Below are 14264 nucleotides of genomic sequence, written 5' to 3'. Positions count from 1 at the left end.
AACGTTGGACATCATGTGCAGCAACTCCAGCTTTCCTTCATTGTCTAAGTGCTTATGTTTTAACAAAATCTTAGCCAACCTTTTTAAACTCAGTAGAGCTAAGCACTAACAATTCCATTGAAAGCATTGTCGATGTCAAACTAGATGATAATTGTGGATATCGTGCAAGTGTTGTCTTATTAGGTATAGGTGAAAATTCATGGTCTTTGGTTTGTAACCATTTGCTTAAAGAACTTGTAAAATGGTATAATGTGTATATCAACCTACTTGGTGTCATAGACAAATTTGAGGAATTAAAGTGGTCCTTACTTGTTAATGGATTATAAGTTTTTTGTTACACTTTGATTGATTAATTTTGCTTTAAATAAATGTAATTAAAATTGTTACATGCAGGTTACCATGAATAAGTGGATGAATATAACCGACATGGGATATGTGATTACATCCACGTATAATGTCATCCTTGTTTCTCTTTCTCTCCAACAAAGCATGACGTTTTTTTCTCTTAGAAGTCAACCATCGAGAGATTATTTTGTACATCACGTTATTTATATCAGTCATGTGTATGAGAATCATTTTGCTCAGGTAAAAGCATGATCATCATGTTTGTGTAATTTATGTAATAATATGTATTCTGATAATTTGAATGTGTATGTCCCAACATAATAGGCATTTTTAAGAGACGCTTGTCCCTTATCGCCAACAGCTTTGTTATGATCTACACATTGTCATTATCAAACAAAACAATGGCCTACACCATATATTAGAATGCAATAATATACAAATTTGATGAGGTTGAAAATAGACTTTGTTGATTTAGGGGAAGATTGAACATTTACTTACTGTTAAGCCAATATTTATAAGGTACATAGTTGTGAAATACTTATAGGATTGTTGTGTATTGTGATAACTAAACATGTTTTAATCATATTAGAAAAAAGTGAACGGTATATTTTTTTGTAACATGCTTGTTTATTTAGGGTTATTCGGTTTAGGGTTTTAGTTCTAACGAATTACGTATTTAAGGTTGAGTGATTTATTAATTTGGTTTAGGGTTTAACATAATTATCTAGTTAGGTCAATAATTTAATATTAACATACTACATAACCGAAAATAAATTAAAAGCTTATCAAATAACACTAAATAATAAACATCATTTAGTTATATTGCATACATAATTCATATAAAACCTAAGAAATCCTAACAATCTTCATGCGTCTGGCATAGGTGACACCCTCTACCCCACACATATATGTACTAATAATAAAAGGAATAGGAATGCAGAATTAATTAAAAGTTTTTAAACAAATTTAAATAAAAACATTTCAAAAAGATAAAAGGTTCACATTCTCTTAGTGAAATCATAATAGAACTTGTCCTGATAAATGATAAAATCATCTCAACTCAACACAAGGCCGCTCATTCTGAATGAGAAGAAGTCAAACTAAAAGCGAAAAACATAAAACAACTATATTATTCATGGAATATAACATATGAAATAAAACCCCATGCTCCAATGTCACGTTTATTAGAGCATTTTCCTAACACAGGCTAAACCTCTCCATCTCCAGCATGAAACTCATCATATGTTGGCTCACCTGAAACAAAATGGCATTCAGCCCAAACACAAACACACATCGAGAATGAGTTATCACATTCGTATGTAGTAAAACACTAGAGCATGTGAAACATATAATACTTAGAGTTGAATTTACATAAACAACCTCACTACACAAAATTACACATTATTCACACTTATTCAAGTTCACAGACTCCAGAAAATAACACCAAAACCTCAATCGTTAACTCAATGAGAGTCAAACATAAGCGTTATGCAACAAATATACTAGATTCAAGTCTACATGCAATGTGGTACCATTTTTAGTGAAAAACATTATCGGGCGCCTAAGAGTACATGGCAAGACATGTCTCACAATGGATAAGTCAAGTTACTCTCACTAAGTGAAATCATAAAGAGACCAAATAGAGTCACTTATTTTGCGAGAATGCTCCAACCATGTGAAATCGACACAGGCTTAAAGGAACACTCATCACAAACTCGTTACGCATTAACTTGTTGCCCTTAAAGGGTCTTACAGTTGTGTAATTGCACACTTCATGGCTCATAACTCATGACATGGAACACCTTAATTTATCACTTAATCCACCTCACATTCATTTATACATCTTCATAACATTTATAACAATATTCATAGGACATAACATACACATACACATATATAACAATCAAACCATAACGTTTCCAATTACATGACAATAAACATTTTCAAAATCATGCTAACAATTTATAATATAAATAATGTAATGTACACGTATAATAAAAAACATATATATGGTAATAATAATAATAATAATAATAATAATAATAATAATAATAACTAAACATATAATAATATATTATGATAATATACACATTAATGTTAGGAATATATGTACGTACATTAAAAAAACTACGAAATTCAATGAATATATAAATGCATACGTTGGGAAGAGATATTTAATCTTGTAGATTCTTTCTTTGGAGGTTCTAGTTTTTTCTTATAAGCTAAAACTGTGGGCAAAGACCAAAATTGGCTAGCTTTGGGAAAGAAATAATCTGGAGGGTTTGAAAATGGAGAATAGAAAGTAGGAGAAGGAGGGGTTAAAAAGGAATACGGATCTAAGACAGACTTTTGTTTTTCTGTCATCTTTGACTCTATGTATCGATCTAGATCCTGGACTTGAGCTTTAAGCCTCCTTATTTCTCTTTCTTTGGCATCAGATGTTGCCCCAAAAATATAATATTAATTTAAGATTAAAACATGAAGCAGACTACGTATATTTAGAAATATTATAATATATTAATTTAAATCAAAACATGAAGCAACAACAAACGTATATTTAGGAATATTATAATATAATATTAGTTTAAATTCAAAACATGAAACAACGTGAAACACGTATCGAAATTCAATAAATATATGCATATCAGATGAAAAACCTATGGCAACCAGACATGCATCAAAGTCATTTGGCTAATTGAAAAACAATTTTAATAAAGCCATAACTAAAACTGTTTAACCCAAATTTAGAAAAAATCGCAAGGACGCATATTTCTTTCATGCAACTCCATCAATACCTACATAGTTCTATTCCATTTTTTTGTAATCAAATTTATATGAGTCAAAAATCAATCACAATAACAAGCGAAAAAATTAGGAAAAAAACATAATTGAATTTCAAGAAAAAGAAACAGTCCAAAATAACCCAAAATTGATCCTTCAGGGATCCCTACACATGTTCATTATAATCCTCAAGCGTGAGTAACTCATACCTTACCTCAATGTATTCGCTCAAGCATTCTCCGTTAGCTGTGGTGGTGTTTCTAGTGCTCTCTAGAGCTCTTCTTCTGGTTGCTCTATTAGGGTTCTTAAGCATCAAAGAAAAAAAGGAACATAAAATGTTTTGTAAAGTTGTTCAGAGTTAAAAATTCCTTTATATAGTGAGGAAATTGATGATCTAATTTTCATTCTTATTTTTATTTATTTATTTATTTATTATTTTAAAAGAAAAACCAAAAGGAACGGGCTGTCACAGCATATGCCGCTTTCGTCTTGATCGAACATATACATTCTCTTGCACAGTCACACCCCTGGAGATTCTTAGGCACTCCTCGGTCACAGTGTATGCTTTTGTTCCTTCAGTGTCTACCCTTAGGTTGATCAAGCGTTCCAACCTTTCTGCTATTGCTTGGCAAGACTACTACGTCAGTGACAACAAGGTAACAAGTAAACATTTAATGCATCACACATAAAATAACTAATAGTCATTGAATTCAAAATATATTATACCACTGCATTTTGAGGAATATCTACATTAGCAAGTGTAGGTGGTTGTGGTTGTGGCATAGCAGCTGTGGTGACCGACTGCTGAGGAGAACCTGGTTTAGTAAATGTATCGTCGTGAACCACAGGTGGATATCTAGGAGGATCCCTAGGCTGTGTTGGACTCATGAAGGGGTGAGATATGAAGTACAACCACTCTGTGTATTCCAATGCACACTGTCCAAGAGCAATAGAAATCTGATCCACCAGTGTAAGGTATTCAAAAAACTAAATCCATCTATCATCAATATCCTTAATAGATAAAGATGGAGTAGCGGAGTGTGGAGGAATGATCTGCACATAACCAAATTATCGCACAACCCTCTCTATTCAGTGTATGACAATAGATGGACCCCATCTGATATGTCAGAAAAATAATGAGATCAACTCAAATTCTCTGAATGCACGGTGGTCACCATAAGGAATCCAGCACACAACATCATATGTCAATCTATCCAACCGCTATGCCTTCAATCTGTAGACCAGGCCTTTCAAATTTCTCTACCTTCCTTTGATGGGAGGACAACTTCAACTCAGGACGTTCCTGAAAATAAAAATTTAAATCATTTCAACTTGAATAAAAAAAATAGTTATGAAAATATTATATATTTTAAAAAATAAATATCTCTCCATTCCAAACTGCGACTGCCACATGATGGACTAACATAGTCCATCAAAATTGATGTATCGTGGGGCTCGCCTGGAAAACCCTGGGCATCAATAACTACATCATCAACAACTGCCTCCTGAGGCTGGTCATGGACCTCATCAGCTACATGATCCACATGCTCAACATCCTTAGCAACAGGTGCAGCTACCCATTGCCTACGTGCAAATGCTGTCAGCCTTCGCCGTCGAGGGGCTTCATCCGCATCACCACTAACTTTTATCCCAAAGGCTCTTACTATAACCCTTCCTAAAGCTCAACACAATCCTTTGGTTCTAATCATAATCTACACATTTAAACAATAATAACAATTAATGGCATTGTTCAAATAATAGTTTGCTTTCATAAATTAACTAAAACTTGACTAATAAATAAATTTAATTTAAAATATTGAATAAATTACTATTTAATTATTCATAAATCTATATTTAATAATTTTTTTATTTAACTTTTTTAATACTTTTATATATTCACAAATCAATAAAAATTCTTTTTAAATATTTATACACTTCACATCACTAATTCCAGTAAACTTAAATATATGATAAAAATCTAAGTATAGTTTTTTTTATTTCCAATAAATGAGTATTTTTTATAAACAGATGAAGAAAATTTAATTTTATATTTCCAAATATTATTTATATAAATATTTATTACTATTAATGTAATAATATTTATATGATTATATCAATAAAAAAAATTTCATTTGCAACTTTAGATTTTCTTGTTAAACTAATTTCTACAATATATATACTTATAAAAATTTTCAATTAATGATATTTAAATATTTTATAAATAATTATTTCAAATATCAAATATGATTAAATTACTTAAAAAAAATTCATAAATTAATTATTTATTGAATTAATTAATTATTAAAAACAAACTTAAAACATATATAATTAAATAAATAAATACATATTAAAAATATACAAAATATTTATTTATTAAATAAATATTATAACAACAAATTATTAATTTATTTTTAAATAATAATAATTATTATTTTATTAAGTAATAAATTAAAAATAAATTCATTTATATGGATTGACAATCCGTATAATCCGTATGGATTGCCAATCCATATAAACCAATCCATATGACTTATACAGATTCTCAATCCTTGTAATGGTTGCACAATTTCATAGACTGAAAAATGGGAACTTATGGTGAAGGTGAAAACAAAGACGACAGCGGTGACTACCGGAAGGGCACAAACGGCGGCGCAACGACGAGAACAAGAAGCAAAGAAGGAAGATGAATATGCACTAGAAATGTCATGTGCACAAGAAATTGTGGTGGGCGCCCCTAATAAATCCCCAAATTTGTTTAAGTTGGGCTAAAAAAATACAAAGTTGGTTTCAATAGGAAAAAAAATGAGCAAAATAGGATGAAAATAAAAACAAAATGACTTTTTATGTGTCTAATAATATATAATTCTCTCTTTTTTAAAATAAAATTGAAATGAAAAAAATGAAAACCGTAAGTGTTTGAATGTGAGTAGTATTGTAACTTATGATTCACGATTCTTGTTGAAGTTATTTGTTTCCTGTTATGTAGGTCAATGTGTTTTGCAAGACTAATTGAGTTTCCAATTGTGATTGATTTGTAATTTGTATTGTAATTAAATGAATCAGGTTTTGATTTTTTTTTATATAAATAAAGTTACTTAAAAGTTATTTTGATTTGTAGAAAGAGGTAAATTTAGGTGTGGTACTTTATTAATCAAATAATTTAATTTTGAGCATTTATGATAGTTTGGTGATCTTGAAATTCTATAATTAATTTTTATTTATGTATTTAATATTAATTTATTCTAAGCTAAAAGGTTAATTCACCCATGATGAGTTGTTAATCCTGTCTATTTAATTTCAGACATCTTAGTTGTGATAATATGGTTATCTCAAACCTTATTTTAATTATTTATTTGAGGCTTAATTGTAAAAATAGTTTTCCTATTTTTCTCAATTCACTAAATTGATCCCCCATTTTTTAATTCACAACTAGAGTCTCCCTTTTTTTTCAAATTGACTATATGAGTCCCCAGAGTTAAAATTAGAGGTTGACTGTTGAGCGAAAATGTTAACTACCACGTGTCATTATCTAATTGGTCATTTAATTTTTGCAATTAAGCCTAAGATTTTAGTCAAAGGTCAAAAAACCCTTTTAACTTAACCTTGCTATCAAAAGCCCTCAACCCCTCATGCACCCTTCATGGTATGCACCACACCTTCCACCGCCCTCCTTCAACCTCGTCACCTTCAGCAACAACGTTCATAGAAAATACAATAAGAGCGACCCTGCCCCGGATGAGTGCGACTGTGACATCGCCATCAACTCCACCATTGATGAATATGACAATGAAAATGGGCAAATCTGGCCTCCTCACCACTAGATTCCTCTTTAAGACATTCCTTCTTCATCGACATTGTGCTCCGAGAAAAAAAGGAAAACCAAAAGACCATTGTTGCAGATCTTCCCCGTCGTGAACCATCTACAGTGCTTGGAGCTTCCAGATTCTGACGATGGAAGGTGGCATATATATCTTCCCTATTCCATGTTCTCAGCGTTTGCGTGGACTCTATCCTTCTACTGTTGAACCTCCTCGTCAGCAATACACACGACTTTTTCGTTTGGAGTTGTCTTACTTGCGCACCATTGGGTGGAGCACGTTCATCAACAACAATATATAGTGTTACTCTTGAATTCTTTTTTTGTCTGTTTGCCTTTACAATTAAAAGTAGTGGGTAGATCCGGGTAGGGAATTGTTGTGCTTTGTGTTTGTATTGATTTTAATGTTTTTTTCTTTAATTTTGGGAACGATTTCACTATTCAATTTTGGTAACTAATTAGATATTGACAAGTGACAATCAATATTTTTCCTAATAGACAACGCCAAAATTTTGCTCCAGGATTCAAATAGTCAATTTGAAAAAGAAAAAAAAAAGATTCTAATTGTGAATTAAGAAATAAGGGACCGATTTAGTGAGTTGGGAAAAATAGGAAAACTATTTCTACCATTAAGCCTTTATTTTATCATTTTTATTTTACAATAAAGGTTAAATAAAAATTTCAAAGATGACGTTTCGCTCTCCAAAACATGCCAACCAGAAACATCCGCGATCACCATCGATGGCCCACTCGGCCCCACCGTGTTCCTCCCCTGGACACTGATGGTCTACGTGGTGATCTTCGATCCAGGGATCATGGACATGCTCGACATCAATCAACGTCCACGACCTTCTTTCGGCGCAAGACCTCTCGAACCCTTACTCCCCTCTCTCGACATCGAATCTCCGTCTCCTGATCCAACGCTTGGAGTCACAGTCCCTCCAAATTTGGTCTCTGGTGCAGTCCTACCTTGTCTCGCACAAGGATGACTTTGTGCACCTCTTCTCCCTCTGCAACGGCGCTGTTTCGTAGGCGTTGAACGAAAGATTGGAGAGTGTACTGAGGGAAGCGTTAAAGAGTGTGAGATTCGAATTCGCTACACAAGGTTTGAAGGAGTTGAAGGGGGCGTTGAGGATTGGTGAGGAGAATGATAGGGAGCCTTTGGTGTATGGCTTGTTGAGGAAGGAGTGGTCTCAGTGCTTTGAAGAGGTAATATTCTGCTCTTTGCTGTTTTTTATGGTTTTGTTTGGTGTATTAGGTTTATAGTTATGTGTTAATGCGTGGTGGATTTGGTGCTGTGAATGTATTTGTGTGTGTGCCAATTGAATTGAAGCCTTTTAGAATGTGAAACTGAGTATGTGGTGATTTCAATTGCATTGACAATCTGAGTGTGAAAGGAATGGAAATCAGGGTTGATGTATGACAATGTGTGATAAACAAATAATCAAATACAAGATTTCATGGCTCTGTGCATTATTGTTCTTTCCATATTTTTCCTAAATAATGGCCAGGTACTCAGTTGTAAGGAAACAAAATGCTCAGTATCCCTATGGTTACCATTGGCCTTGGAATTCATTTATGAAGTTTGAATTCAGCCAAGTTTATTTTACTTGGAATATTGTCAACTAAACATAATGATGATAATAATAGCCATATAATGATGTCTATGGTGATGATAAACTGTGTTGGGGACACTTTAACACGTTTTTTTGGTTGAATTATATTTTCATTGATATATTAGACAATATAATCAATTCATGTGATTTGTGCTATAGTAATTGTATAGTTTGTGATTTTTAGAGTTGCTTGCTTGCTTGTGTTATTTGTTTATTCATGGACAGAGTTCTCAATTTTCTAGTTGAGATTTTTTTAAATAAATTAGGAAGCATTGTCATTTAACTGCTATGTTATTTCTAAATATCTAATTTTCATTTTGCAGTTCAAATATTTGGATGGAGAGTTTCTCTATTCAGGGATTCTGCTGTTTATCAAATTTATTTACTGAAGTATTTGCTTCCAGAAAAGTTCTTGGATGCGGTGTTTTGGACGGTTGACATGGCCAAGGATATCAGAGCTAATAATATCTAGCTTTCTTTCAAAACTTCCTGACTTTCAGAAGATCATTGTATGTTCATCTGAATTTGAAAAATGCAATGGGCCATTTGGATGGTTGCAGTGCTTTTCCTTGACTTACAGTCGGTTAGTTCCTTTTCTTCTTTCACTTTATAAATTGACATGGTTAATTTCTAGTTTCTAAATATGATAGTACATATATTGTTTTTTAATGTTGCAATTTTGTTTCTCTAACTATAACGTATCCCCTAAATGGTTTTCATTCTAAAACAAATGTTTAGACTGTTGAGATTGGAAAACAGTTATGAAAGAAGCACTTCATCCATCATGTTTTCGGGTAAGGAAAGAGCTTTTAAAACTAATGGAAGTATGAAACTCCAAGTGCACTTTAACATACGAGCCACACTCCTTCCTTAATTTTATTATTTCTTTGGCAGGGAAAGTGATTTTGAGGAAGGAAACCACTTCTATAGATTCTTTGACCACGAACCGCTTATCTCCAAATGCTTTAACTTCCGTGGTACCACTAATGATAGTGAACCGAAGGCTGCGGCTGCAGTGTGTGGATAGGCTTACCAAGATTATGTGTGCCATTCTTGAGTCTTATGCTTCTGAAGACAGGCGACATGTTGATTATGTGGCCATTAGCAAATGTGAAGAATTTCGAAGGTATGTCACATACAATACACTAAGTTGCTTGTGAATGCAAAACATTCCGAGGATTTACTCTATATGCATGTTGCAAGGCTGCATGACCTTTGTATCCCTGTGTACCACATCCCTGGGGTTTGCTCATTCTAAGTTTATTTCTTGCTGACCTATAATTTTATCAGAGATCACATCCCTTTGTGAGTTAATTATGAATGCGTTACATGGGACTTGACTAGTTCTTGGGCTATCTAATGACTGATTTTCGCTGTAAAATTGCAATCCAGTTTTATAGTTGAATTCATCAATTTTGATACTACGTAGTTTGATTGGTAAATTTAATTTCCAACGAGTAACTTAGAATGTATTAAGGCAAATGCCTAGATTTTGTGGCTCTGGGAATGTGATTCTTAGTGCCTATTTCCCACTTTTGAACTCTTTCCTGTCTACATTACTACTTTATAATTTCTACATAACTTAAACCTGAAAAGAATCTAGACTTTGTTACTGACAGTGTTGGCAAAATGTTTTTCGTGATAATAAAGTAATGATTACAAAGCATGATACAGTGTTAACAGTATGAGTAGGAATACTTCCCAATAAGGCAGCTCTAACAAGATAAGTTCTTGTTGTCTCTGCAAAAGAAATTATTTTTGCCCTGCATCTATGTCCACTGTCTTGGTAAGAATGTAGTTAACTTTATATCAAGTGCATGTACTTTGATATACTTACAGAGTTTGGATAATTTCATGTTGGTTATTAATGACCAAGTCAAATTAAGGACAACTTAAAAATCAAGTTCTTTATATCCTTTCCATCAAGTTTTCAAATGAAACAACATATGGAATCTTGTTTTGCTAACATTAAATAGAAATGTGTTGCAGAATTAACAAAATTAATTAATTATTTTTAGATTTAGAGAACTCGATGGCAAGGATACAGGGAACTGGGTCTAAATGTTGTCCTAAAATTAAACCAATGCCGAAGCCTCAACTTGTGTGCGTTTTCCTAGTAAATTCCTTTCTCATAGTAATAACTTCTGTCATTAAGATAGATTAACTTGTTCTCACCAATCTACAACATGCTCTTGTCAAGATGAATCCGTTAGTTCACTTTGGACTTTGTAATGGCACGAAGGCGAGCCCAAAGGTGAGGTTTTTCTCATCCAGTTGGGGAAGAATTGAGAAGTGCTGCTTTTCTTATGACATCGTGTAAGAAAATATATAAATTATATTTTAAATTTATAATAAACAAATTAAATTATAATTTATAATTTATTTTTAGAAATTATTAGAATTTAATTTAAAAATGAATATAATATACAATAGATTAACCAAGTGTTGGGGTGCATTGTTACCAATGGATATATTTTATTTTTATATTATTAAAGGTGCTTTTCATTTTGTCTGTGGTATAAGGTGTGAGACAAAATTGTTTTTAGAACGTACAAGTCTAATCAGATAAAATTGGTTTTTTATTTAGTTATTTATACAGCTGGATAGTTGATAGTTACATAATTTTTTACCCAAAGTAGTTTGATGTGCAATTTTAATCAAATCTCCAGTGAATATATATAAAGACAAAGGTATTGTATTTCCAGTACGTCGTAACAAATTATTGTACTTGATTTTGGAAATCTCTCAATACATGTTAGGTGTTTGGCAAGTATACCCAATGTTTGGCAAGTATACCCAATGTCCAAGTAGTAAAATCTCATAAGTCTGAGTGTCGAATTCCACATGGATTTTGTGTTGTACTTATATTGGATAACTTTCAATTTATAAGAAAAACAGTAAAGAAAGGAGTAAGAGAAGTAATAGGAACACTGAATGATAAAGAAGCAAGATAATTAAAAGGAGAATAATTAAAGAAGGAAATTCAATGAGATGCGAATGTTAAGACCTAGCATACCTTGTTTGTCTAGGATGTATAAATTTATGGTTTTCCTTTATCAATTTAATTGGATCTATTTTACCCACATCTATCCATTTACTTGTCCCTGATGTCTCACGATGACAAACCTATTTTATTTACCTATCTTCTAAATACCTTTGAAAAGACTCGATAAATAAAATGCATGTAGAATAAATTCTAGATGTTTGCTAAATGCATGGGCATAAAATTACCATTCTATGTCTAGCAAGGATTTCCTTATGATATCTTTTCTTTATTGTTCTATTAGAAGTTACCCTCTCCCGAGCATCTAACCTCCAAAAGAATGTAAAGATGAAAATACAAGATAAAATAAAAAAGACAATAGAATAGAAAAACCTAGAAAAGAATCTTTTTGCATTGATAAATCTGAAGTACACCATACATCGCTTGACTTTTTAGGCCTGCCAGACCCTAATTAGGGGATTAGCCACTCATGGCCATGAGGACTTTACAATGAGGGGGGAAAGAAAGAATGGATATACAAAAGAGAGAAGAGAGGAAGAGTTCTCATGCTTTAGGTAGTAGTGAGAGCGCTCTGAGACTCGGTGTGTCGTTTTCCCTTGGCCTGACTCTTTATTTTTAGCTGCAGAAGTGGGCTTTAGGCCTTCGTAGGCTCGCTTAGCGCGCCCTTCCTCGCTCAGCGCAGACTGGATCGCGCGCTTAGCGAGCTCCTCCCGCTTAGCGAGTGCGATTATGCGTTCTTAGCTCATTCTGTTTTGCCCACTTAGCGACTGTTGCACGCTGAGCGAGACACTGGGCTGGGCCTTTTCTTATTTCTTCTTTTTTTCTTCGTTATTTCCCACTTTTTTTCTTTTAGCACCTCTGATTTTTATATCTGTAGCCAAAATTCAACAAAACATCAATTTTTTAATATTTAAGCGCAAATAATTGCTAAATAATTATTTTTAAAGATAATTTTACTTTATTTTCTATTATCAAAGTACAATTATTTAGCAGTTATCAATACCAACAACCATGTAATTTTCAACTTGCATCTTGAATACAAATTAGAGTTATATGATGCTATTATATTCAAATCATAAAGCCACTCTTAAAAGAAGAAAATATAATATCTAAATTACAATTTTGCTTAAAGATGATCCAATTTAATTATATAAGTATGCACAATAATATGTGGTCTTACTCTTACATGACAAAAAAAAAACTTAAAATTATTACATTTGCTATACTAAACAAAGATGATGCATGCTATGTTGGTTATTCTGTTCTAGATCAGAATTAATATTTTGCTTTTACTTCCTAACCTTGAGGCTTCAATTGCTTGTTATGTTCTAATTTTATGCAGGATCAACTCTACATATCTTTGGCCTTCTTTACCGAAAATTAGTTTCTGCTGGAAATATTGCAAATAAATTCATATACTAAAAGGGCTAAAAGGGCTTTATGAATAGGGAGTTCAATACAACCAGAATCAGAATGAATCCGACCCCTATTGAATTGGCAAAGGTCACAAAACTCCTAATGAATTATGATGTTATCACTTTCCTTTATTTTCCCTTGCTACAACTTACAAGCTTTATTTTTATTTTTATTTTTTCTCTTTCATTTTGTTTCTACACTACTAGAGAAGCGGGATTCTACATCTGTTATTTGAAGCATAGTACATCGGTTTACAACCGTCGTCGTAGGGAACATCGTAAAAAGGGGAAGCCTATTCTACGATAGTCGCGAACGACCGTCTTAGAATGTTGAACATTCTACATCGGTCCTTCAGACATAACCGTCATAGAATAGTCATCATTCTACATCGATCATTCATAGAAGATCGATGTAGAATGTTCAACATTCTAAGACGGTCATGTCTCAATGACCGTCTTAGAATGGTTAGCATTCTACATTGGTCGTCTCAAAACAATGTAGAATGTATTGCATTCTAAGATGGTCTTTGACACGTGACCGTCTTAGAATGATTGGCATTCTACATCAGTCGTCTCAGAATCGATGTAGAATGCTTTTTTTTTTTTAGTTCAAGCTACTTTTATTTTTTTACAGAATTGAAAGGTTCTTCAAATATGTGCAATAAACATGTGAGAATATGAAATTAATTAAATTTTATGCAATGAATTTTAAATTTTCAAATCTTTTGTAGTTTCTAAGATAGAAGTTTGTTGATATTACTTATTTAAAGTTCTTTTGAAGCCGGACTGAGCCGATTCCATGCATTCATAGTGAAATCTACTTATATAACACTATAGAAATCATCTTTCTAACTATTTCATATACTTCTAGCCATTATGAAAAAAACAAGTACAAAAGAAAAGGAACTATGGAAACAAGCATATTTATGTTGTTATGCATGTTAACTCAGAGTTATGCACCAATCAAATTAGCTCCAAAAACTAAAATCAATTAACTCACAAATTTAAGAATAAGAAAACGAAGTATGGAAACAAGCATCAAAAGGCAAACTGAACTTTACCTAATCAGTTTCTTGCAGCCGCAATAACAAGCAATAAAAACAAAGCAACGATAAAACCAAAACCAGGGCCAAGACCATAGAAGCCAAAAGACCACTCCAAATAACAACAACTGTTAGACAAATGACCTCAGTTATCTTAAGAAGGGGGGGTTGAATTAAGATAACAAGAACTATTCCCCAATTAAAATTTTACTCTCTCTTTTTAGATTAACAATGCACCCTTAA

At 32.6% G+C, this 14264-nt stretch overlaps 1 protein-coding gene across 3 annotated transcripts; it reads left to right on the top strand.

The window, feature by feature from the left end:
• Window positions 1–7611: 7611 nt before the first annotated feature.
• Window positions 7612–13110, top strand: LOC100802584 (uncharacterized). Of its 3 annotated transcripts, NM_001401296.1 has the most exons (5): window positions 7612–8152; window positions 8883–9142; window positions 9298–9353; window positions 9454–9685; window positions 12906–13110. In NM_001401296.1, the coding sequence occupies exons 2-5, from the start codon at window positions 8976–8978 to the stop codon at window positions 12970–12972; spliced, it is 522 nt and encodes a 173-aa protein (NP_001388225.1). In that variant the 5' UTR covers window positions 7612–8152; window positions 8883–8975; the 3' UTR covers window positions 12973–13110. The 3 variants fall into 3 exon arrangements, 2 of the variants coding, with proteins under 2 accessions (NP_001388225.1, NP_001239757.1); NR_174963.1 differs by lacking the exon at window positions 9298–9353; NM_001252828.3 differs by lacking the exons at window positions 9298–9353; window positions 12906–13110 and having other exon boundaries at window positions 9454–9980.
• Window positions 13111–14264: the final 1154 nt, after the last annotated feature.

Source organism: Glycine max, chromosome 20, assembly GCF_000004515.6.
Source record: "Glycine max cultivar Williams 82 chromosome 20, Glycine_max_v4.0, whole genome shotgun sequence".
Lineage (NCBI taxonomy): Eukaryota > Viridiplantae > Streptophyta > Magnoliopsida > Fabales > Fabaceae > Glycine > Glycine max.
The sequence above is the reverse complement of the archived record's forward strand: the minus strand, read 5'-3'. Positions and strand labels throughout refer to the sequence as shown.

What these genes read in the sequence shown, in the direction of transcription:
- LOC100802584 (NM_001401296.1), top strand. Translation starts at nt 8,976, where the DNA reads ATGCGGTGTTTTGGACGGTTGACATGGCCAAGGATATCAGAGCTAATA. An exon ending in TTTTCCTTGACTTACAGTCG is followed by an intron (nt 9,143 to 9,297) that starts GTTAGTTCCTTT and finishes ACAAATGTTTAG; the next exon opens with ACTGTTGAGATTGGAAAACA. An exon ending in TTCATCCATCATGTTTTCGG is followed by an intron (nt 9,354 to 9,453) that starts GTAAGGAAAGAG and finishes TTTCTTTGGCAG; the next exon opens with GGAAAGTGATTTTGAGGAAG.